At 47.8% G+C, this 9,370-nt stretch overlaps 1 protein-coding gene across 1 annotated transcript in view; it reads left to right on the top strand.

The window, feature by feature from the left end:
* Nucleotides 1–9,370, top strand: part of CAMK2G (calcium/calmodulin dependent protein kinase II gamma) — a 63,971-nt gene that overhangs the window by 45,205 nt on the left and 9,396 nt on the right. Inside the window, exon 14 of the mRNA XM_012801367.2 lies at nt 3,639–3,660. Coding sequence (XP_012656821.1) covers nt 3,639–3,660 — 22 coding nt within the window. The remainder of the gene's footprint in view (nt 1–3,638; nt 3,661–9,370) is intronic.

Consider the following 9,370-nt stretch of genomic DNA (forward strand, 5'->3'; position numbering starts at 1 on the left):
CCCCCAAATACTATTTATTGTAAAAGTAAAGCATAAACAATGTTTCCATGGTATTTTTAAATTGCATTATTTAAAAAGGCTTGAAGTATGATAGAGTATGAGTGATTTTCCCCTCTTCTCTGTTTTCCAAATTGCTTGTAACATGGCTGCAGTCTTTTGTAACTGGGAACATGTATATGCCTATAACAATTAATGGCATGGTTGTATCAAAGGGCAGATGTGTGGCATTCAACCTTTCTACACTCCCTTGAAAGTTGAGGTGATGATCTGTACTGTGAGGGAGGCCTGTGAGTTGCTCAGAAGGTCCTGAGCTTTCAGCATCCTGGATTCTTGGTTTAAACCCCATCTTCTCTTCCTAACTCCCTCTTCCCCAGTTCCTACTGGTTAAGTGTCCATAGTGAGGTTTCTGTCTCACTGTTCAGAAGCTTTCTGCAAGGTGCTGAGAATATTAAAGCTCACACTAGTTTGAGCAGCTAATCTATCATATGCTCTTGGATTTGGGGATTTCACCTTCTTTTAGGTTTCTTTGAGGATGCTGGTGACCATAGGTCTGGGGAAGAGTAGAACCACTTGTGAGAACAAGACTGAAAGGGACACAAACTCTCAGATCTCAAAAGGCCCCTAGCCAGTCTTGGGCAGCTCATGCTGTCTGCTAGTCCCAGGCCAGGATAGCCATCCAGTGTTTAAAAGGGAGAACACAGCTAGAACAAAAAAAGGTTCTAATTATTTCCTTACATGCTATTTGAATATTTGTCTGTTTAAGTAGGCAAAGGAGGTTTGAACCCTTTTTGGGTTTAAAATTTTAAATAAATAGGACCAGGCATAGTGACTCATGCCTCCTAGCATTCTGGGAGGCTGAGATGGAAGGATCCCTTCAGCTCAAGCGTTTAAGACCAGCCTCAGCAAGAGTGAGACCCAGTCTCTACTAAAAATAGAAAAAATGGCTTGGTGCCTGTAGCACAGTGGTTATGGTGTCAGCCACATCCACCAAGGCTGGTGGGTTTGAACCGGGCCCAGGCCAGTTAAACAATGACAACTATAACAAAAAATAGCTGGGCATTGTGAGAGGCTCCTGTAGTCCCAGCTACTTTGGAGGCTTAAGCAAGAGAATTGCTTAAGCCCAGGAGTTGGAGGTTGCTGCGAGCTGTGACACCATGGCACTCTGCCAAGAGCAACATAGTGACACTGTCTCAAAAAAATAAAATAAAATAAATAAAAATAGAAAAAAATAGCTGGGCATTGTAGCAGACGCCTATATTCCCAACCATTTGGGAGGCTAAAGCAGGAGGATTGTTTGAACCCAAGAGTTTGAGGTTGCTGTGAGCTAGGCTGACACCATGATACTCTAATCAGGGCAATAGAGTGAGACAATGTCTCAATAAGTAAACAAATAGATACTTTTTAAATACAAGTGAGATAAGTTCTTTAAAAATGATCTGGCATTTAGACAGTGCTGCAGTGTGCTGGTTGAGATGGAGTCCAGCTATACATGGCTGAGGGCAAAACCTTGAAATAATGGAGAGAGAAACTGGAAGATGTTCACCAACCTAAGAAATAATCTTTGAATAGAAAAGAGTGATCTCAGATTCACATGCAAGATAGATTAGGAAAAAGAGCCAACTAGGAGAAAGTTAGGAACTCACTCCCCACTAAGAAGTCTTCTGCTTTAAGCAAGATCCAGCTAATAGCAACCTGCAATGCGTTTTCACAACAAGCCCCTGAAAATCACCAGAACCAAGGGTGGGCCTAGGGGATGGCTGCCAGGACAGAGTTCTCACTGCTGTGATTCAGCACAAGTTAGAAACCTGCACTCTGCTTTAGCCTGGAAAAAACCAAAGTCAGCAAACCCAGTTCAACTGGGCAAACATTTGTTGATTGTATGCTAACTGTATTTTGCTAGGTACTGTGGAGATTACAAAGATACATAAAATAAGAACCTTCCCTCAAAGTATTAGCACTCTAATTAGGTAAAGAGATCGGAGATACATAGCTATTTGGACAGATAGGTAGATATATAGAGAGATATGTATATACACATATATAACATACTTACATGTATATATGAATATAAGGCAATACCCTTTTGAGGGATAGTTTAGGAAGTAAAATGTTTGGGCATATTAAAAAAGCTAAGGCAGGGTGGGGCACCGTGGCTCACTCCTGTGATCCTAGCATTCTGGGAGGCCAATGTGGGTGGATTGCTTAAGCTCAGGAGTTTGAGACCTGCCTAACCTAGAGTGTGACCCCATCTCTATTAAAACAGACAGACAAACAAACAAAGGCGTTGTGGTGGGCATCTGTAGTTCCAGCTACTCAGGAGGCTGGGGCAAAAGGAACTCTAGAGCCCAAGTTTGAGCGTGCTGTGAGCTATGATGCCACAGCACTGTACCCAGGGTGATGGAGTGAGACTCTGTCTAAAATAAATAAATACAAAATAATAATGCAAAAGAGGCCTAATTATATTTAAGTTTGTCTTTTTCTTTAGATCTAATTCTAAAGTCGTAGACCATTCTTTTAAATATTTGTAGCTTCTTTTTGATTGTAGTACATTCCTAGAAAATGTCTTCTAAAGTAGAATGTCAGACCCTTGAAGGCAGGAGCAATGTGCCTAAAACCACCCTCAATAAGTGTTTGTTGGATATTGTTAAAGTAACATGCAAATTTTTTGTTTGTTTGTTTGAGACAGAGTCTCACTTTATTGCCCTCGGTAGAGTGTTGTAGCATCACAGCTCACAGCAACCTCAAACTCTTGGGCTTAAGCAATTCCCTTGTTTCAGCCTCTCAAGTAGCTGGGACCACAGGTGCCCACGACAACACCTGGCTGTTTCTTTTGTTGCAGTTGTCATTGATGTTTTAGCTGGCCTGGGCCAGGTTCAAACCCACCAGCCTTGGTGTATGTGACCGACGCCCTACCCACTAAACTACAGGTGCCACCATAACATGCAAATGTTAAACATCAGATGGGCATACTCTCAGGGAGGTCTGTCTCCCAGTAAGCTAATCATAAAATTCGTAATTACTTTTCACCTTTGAGACACAGTCTTCTAAGATATATTTTCAGTGTTCCATGTGGTCTTTATTTTGATGCTCTTGTCTTACAGCTGAACATAAAATCATGAGCATCTAGTTGAGACCAAGGAATCACTGCTTTCAGCATTCTCCATGGCTTGTATCTCTGCATCTTTATGATCACTGCAATTTTAATCACTGGCACTCCTGTTTCCATTTCCCACTCATCGCAAGATGCAATAAAATGTTCAAAAAGACATTTTTTTTCTTTGAGACAGTCTCATTTTGTCATCCTCAGGAGGGCGGTAGAAGCTGTGGTGTCACAGCTCACAGCAACTTCAAACTCAGGCTCAAGGATTCTCTTGCCTCAGAGAAGGCAAATTACTTGTCCTAAGTAACTGGGACTAAAGGCACCTGCCACACGCCTGGCAATTTTTTTTTTTTTTTTGAGACAGAGTCTCAAGCTGTCACCTGGGTAGAGTGCTGTGACATCACAGCTCACAGCAACCTCAAATTCTTGGGCTTAAGTGATTCTGTTACCTAAGCCTCCCAAGTGCTGGGATTACAGGTGTGAGCCACCAAATCCAGCTTGTCAAATCTTTTAAACAAGCATGGCCATACTGACAAAGAAGGAGAAGACGGAATTTAACAGTTAGATGATTTTCAGGACCTCAACATTTTTATCTGAAAAGCAGCTTAGGAATGCAGCAAAATCTAGGTTCAGAAGTCAAATGTCAGCTGGTGTACTGGCTCATGCCATAGTACTCCAAGAAGCTGAGGCAGGTAGATGGTTTAAGCTCAGGCGTTCAAGACCAGCCTGAGCAAGAGCAAGACCTGTTGCTACTAAAAATAGAAATAGTAGCTGGGCATGGTGGCACATACCTGTAGTCTCAGCTACTCTGGAGGCTGAAGCCGGAGGATCACTTGAGCCCAGGAGTTTGAGCTTGCAGTGAACTTGATGACGCCAGGGCACTCTATAGCCTGGGGCAACAGAGCAGGACTACATTTCCAAAAAAAAGTCAAATGTTACTAAAGCAGAGGGCAGCCTGTCGCAGCTTTTGCTTTATGCCTGGTAGCTGCTCACTCAAATTTCAAATGATCCTAATAATGAGAGAAGATAAATAACCTTGTAGGTGAGTTAGCCTCATGAACCCAAACATGTCAATTTGCAGCAAAATGTTACTTTCCTTCTTAGACCTGTGAGCCAATCTTAAGTAGCTTTCTTTGGGCAAGGCTAAGACACGTCAGTATATACTAAATCTATATGTAGGAACCTGACAGCAAAGGGGCTCTTCCTCCCCGGGGTCTGGAGGGGTGTGAGTGCCTGTCTGTCTGTGTGTGCTGTTTTAACCTTCTGGTGCTGGACTCCGAGTTTCCTTCTGCTCTTTTCTCCCCGTGATGCAGAGCCCAGCGCTGGTGCACTAACCTGCAGCGTCTCTGTGCTTCTCTTCTTACCTCCTCTTTCCCCTTCTCTCTCCCTCTTGCTGTGGTGTGTCCAGAAAAGGAAGTCGAGTTCCAGCGTGCACCTGATGGTGAGCCTTGCCTGCCCACCCATCCGCCCACTCCATGCTGCCTGCACCCGCCCGCAGCCACGCAAACCCGTTCTGCCGTGTGCGTGTGCTTCACTCATCCTCACTGCATGTCTGTGCTGTGTGGGCAGGTGTGGCCTGTCCTGCCAGGCAGGGGCCATTGCCCAAGGTCACCCAGTGGCCTAAAAAGTGGGCATTGGAGGGTGTGGTATGGCACCTGCTGCTGTGGAAGTTGTATACCTCCCAGCAGCCCAGAGCAGGAGGTGATACTTGGGGCTAGGTGACAAGCACAAGGAGAGACCCTTACTCACTGTTGTTCAGGAGGAGAGGCCCTGCTCACCTGGCATGAGCAGTTGCTTCCTGCAGACTGGCAGCCAGAGGGCAACCGTGTAGGCACCTGGCTCTGAGCCTCACTCTCTTGGTGTATCCCCTCTACAAGTCCCATTATCCAGCTGTGCCCAGTGTTTCATCCTGTCCTCCTGCCCACAGTAGGGGTGGCACAGGTAAAAGACTGCAGTGGACTCATCATCTTTCTTGTGGGGCACAGGACACCAAAGAGAATATAATAGCCTGCGTTGTTATGAAATGATCCATTAGCCCCAGAGGTGGGGCTGTGTGGTGACACCCATCCCTCTGCTGATGAGGCAGGTTGTATGGGCACCCTGGAATCCTTGTCCCCAGTGAGAGTTTTGGTCTCAGCTGGGCATCGCAGGCAGGGTGGCCCTCTCCAGTCAGCTCTGAACAGGAGATCTGCATCAGCAGCTGAGCTAGGAGGACTCTGCTTTTTCCAGGGAGAAGTAGGAAGCAGAGCTCCTGTGCATTCAGACCTGTGGCCTGACTCCTCCCACGACCCCTCTTCTCTAGTCTGCAGAGCCCAGTGGGGTCTTGCAGTGCGTAGGGCCTAGCTCATAGTTCTACATCTTGCCCTCAGTTTGGGAATGTCAGCCAATGACAAGCAGGCTGGGGTGGATGGCTTCAGGTCTGGTCCAAGAGGCCTCCAGGTACGTAGGGACAGTGTGCTGTCCATGTGTGTCCTAGGAGAGAAGAAGTGTCCTAACTGTCAGTGCGTCTTCACGTGCACCCTGCACAGAGTTGGTAGCTGCTCATTCGTCTCACTGCCAGTTGAAGAACTTGCAGGCCTGGGGCTGCTCTTCAGTGGCCTCCAACTCCTGAGACTGAGTGCACTGGTTAGGGAATTGTAAGAGGCAGAAAGTATGGCATGAGTATGGCTCTGGTTCCGGAGATGGGTGTCCTTCCTTCCTACCATCGTCCTTCTGTCCCTCCCTTGCTGTACCACTCAGTGTATCATTTTGAAAGGCGAGGAGATACCTCTGGTGGTGTTGTCCCTCTTAGGATGTTGGCTTGTGGGCATCCTATGCTGTCCTGGGGTCTGGGTTCTGGGACTACAGCCAGGGCCCACACTGGGATTCCCCTGCCCCTCCTTGGAGCTCTGCCCTCACTTGCAGCTCACCAAGGTCAAGATTTACCAAGCAGAAAGATAAAGAGCACAGCCCTGTGTCTGCACCTCAGGGTCAGTGGATACATTTTGTTTCCAAAGTCAACTTCTATCCCTGTCCAATCTAGATACCAACTGTTTGGCCAGGTGTTCTTTCTCTTCTCCTTCCTCTTCTTTTCAGATTAGACTTCAAGTTGGTATTGTAAGGGGAAGGAAGCCCAAGTGCCGTGTTGAAAGGGCAGCAGGAGCTGGCCCACAGATAGGTGGCCCAGAGTTTCACAATTTCATTCTGCTTTCTTATCAACTACCCTCCTTTTCCCGCTGTAAAGTAGAAAGAAGATCTTGAATTTCTTTGGGTCAAGAATGGTTGTACAGTAACATAGCACCTGGCATAAGCAGAAATTTCTGGAGAGATGCTGTAAAACAAATCTTTGGGCTGGTCCCACCTTGAGGATGCCTCTAGAGCTAGGTCTCTGGGCTCCTCCAGACACTCCCTTCCTCTGACCATTTCTCCAGCCATTGCTCCCATCTGCATAGTGTTATGGAGGCCACCTCAGGCCTCACTCCTCTGAGTCAGGGCAGGGGGCAAGGGAGGTCTGGGAGCTGAACCTGAGCATCTTCAGTGACTCGGGAGGAACTAAACCATCTGTTTTCTTGTCTCAGCCACAGAGCAACAACAAAAACAGTCTCGTAAGCCCAGTCCAAGAGCCCGCGCCCTTGCAGACGGCCATGGTACCTCCTGACTACAGCTTCTCTGCCTCTGTCCCTGGCTGCCTCCTGCTCCTTCCCTCTTCCTCCTCTTGCCCCCCCACCCCCCAGGCCTCCTTGGCCTTGTTCCTTTCTTGAACCTATAGAGTAGGCTGCTCTGTGTGCTGCCCTCTAGGCCCCTCTCCTTTCATTGTCTGCTTGGCTGCACTCGTCCTGCATGGCAGAACTGCTGCTCCTGCTTCTTCCACTGTGCTATTGGCGGGGGGAGTGATCAGGGCTCTCAGCTAAACCTTCCACCCCTAGGCTGGGACCCCAGTAGGTCTACTTTGGGGTCAGGAAGGTGAGTTGCTTATAAAAGGAGAGAGTAAGAGCTTTCTTGGAACCTGTACATCAGTTCTTGGAGTCCTCCTTATAAAGCCTGCTTCAGCCTCTCCTTTGCCAAGTCAGGAAAACAAGTAGGAGGGTTGGGTCCCCACCTCTGGATAATGCTGAGGTCTCTGGTTCCTTGAGAGCCATGCTGTTGAGTTCTTTCTGGGCTCTTCCAAGGGCACTGTGTGCTCTCAGAGCTCCTGTGCTAACAGGAGCTAACTAGAGAGTTAAGGGGGTGACTGGGAGAGAGGTAGGAGTGATTGTGCCTGCTACTCCTCTCCTTCCTGTGGACCTCATGCTGCCTCATGTGGTGCTGGAGGGCCAGGAACTCTGGGGAAGGTGGAAGGTGGGTGAAGTAGGCAGCTCCCTGGGCTCAGCTGGCTGAGGGGGCCTCCTGCGTCTTTCTGAGAGACCTCATCCTTCTACTCTCCTGTGTTTCTGCCCCTGGGCACCCCTTGATGAACACTGTGGGCAGGCTTGGTCCACACCTTCAGTCCCATAGCTCTTTCAATATACTTGCCCATGGGATCCCAATGTGGAAAGAGTCCTCAGAACCAGCAGGAAGCAGGACAGAAACCATTGTCCTCCCAGCTTCCTGGGTACCTGCTTCTGTTAAGTGCCAGGCCTCTCCTTCTTACCAGCCAGTGCTATTGCCTAAATTCAGGGCTCCCCAGGTATCTTGGATCTGAATTGAGCCAGGATATTTTGTCTAATGTGGATGGCTGGTAGGCAGGCCTCAGTGATCATCATAGGGTCTATGGGGGTACTGGGATGAAGGTGGGGTCCCTTGGGAGGAGCTTTAGGTCTTTCCCCAAGTCAGGAGGGTGATTTTCATTTTCTCTCACAGGAACCACAAACCACCGTGGTGCATAACGCTACAGATGGGATCAAGGTGAGTGGTTCCTGAGCCTATCTCCTGCTTTCCAGGTCAGTAGGGAACAGGTGGGTTGGGTCACAGGGGTCTAAGGGTCCTGCAGATGATAGCCTACAGGCTGTACCCCAAGGCTGAGGTGTTTGCAGAAGCTAGGCTGGAGGCAGTGTGCGTCCAACAAGGGCCTTATACTTTAGTGAATCAGAGCCTAGGCTCTGCAGACCAACAGACCTGGTTCAAATCCTGGCTCTTTGCCACCCAGCAAGTCACTTGACCACTCTGCACCTCAGTTTTCTTATCTGTAAATTGGGGAGAATAATAATAGAATCTTCCATGAATTGTGAAGTTTGATTGAGGATAAAAGTTAGCTAAAAAAACAGAGGCAGTATCATCAGACCCTAGAGCATTCTCCATTGCCTCACCCCTCACATCCTCTGCATTTTCACTAACATTAGTAAATATTTATTGAGCCCAAACACCATCCACAGCTGTGGTTTACAGAAGTGACAAGAGAAATTTCCTGTCCTTGGGGTGGGGTAGGGGGACAGATAACAAATCAGTAATCAAATACATAAGATAAAATCCAAGTGATAAGTGCTCTGAAGAAAATGGCACAAAGTAAAGTGAGGGTGGGTTGAACAGGGCCTTTCATTAAGTGGTCAGGAAAAGGCCTTTCCTCTGATGGGCAACTCTAGGGCAGGGTGCCCTAGGCAGAGGGACCTGCAAAGATGGAGATCAAGCCGTGCAGCAAGAGGGAGAATGGTAGCAGGGTGAGGAGCTGGAGGAGCAGCTAGGCATGCTCCCAAAGCCCCTCTAGGCTTCTGTGCCTAGAAAAGCCCTTTTCCACCGTCTAGGAGAGCGATTGGTGTTCTTAGCCAAGGAGTAATACAGTCTAATCTACATGTTCAAAGATCACTCTGGCTATGTCCTGGGCCAAGAACTCTGGAGAGGAGGCAAATGTGGAAGTGGGGAGACAGGGAAGCTGCTGTGGTAGTTTAGGTGCAAGATGCCAGTAACTTAGTTACAGGTTGTATCCCTGCCTTTGTAGAGAAGTAGTAAGATGTAGGATTTACCTTGGGTTTTTTTTTTTTTTTTTAGGATTTACTTTGGAGACAGAAATGGTGGGTTTTATTTTAGATCAGGTGGTCAGGATTATGTATAAAGGAAAGGGAGAAAGAAAAGAATCAAAGGTGACTGCAGGTTTTAGCCTGAGTAACTAGGTAGATTAGTGCCCTTTACTGAGTTGGGGAAGACCAGGGAGGGGATTTGGGAATCCAGAGTTATGTAAGAGTCAGATAGCAGGCTCGGCGCCTGTGGCTCAAGCGGCTAAGGCGCCAGCCACATACACGTAAGGTGGCAGGTTCGAATCCCCAGCCCAGGTGCCAGCCACATACACCTAAGGTGGTGGGTTCGAATCCCCAGCCCAGG

Source organism: Otolemur garnettii, unplaced genomic scaffold (genome assembly GCF_000181295.1).
Source record: "Otolemur garnettii isolate 467f Iridium unplaced genomic scaffold, OtoGar3 scaffold00008, whole genome shotgun sequence".
Classification (NCBI taxonomy): Eukaryota; Metazoa; Chordata; class Mammalia; order Primates; family Galagidae; genus Otolemur; species Otolemur garnettii.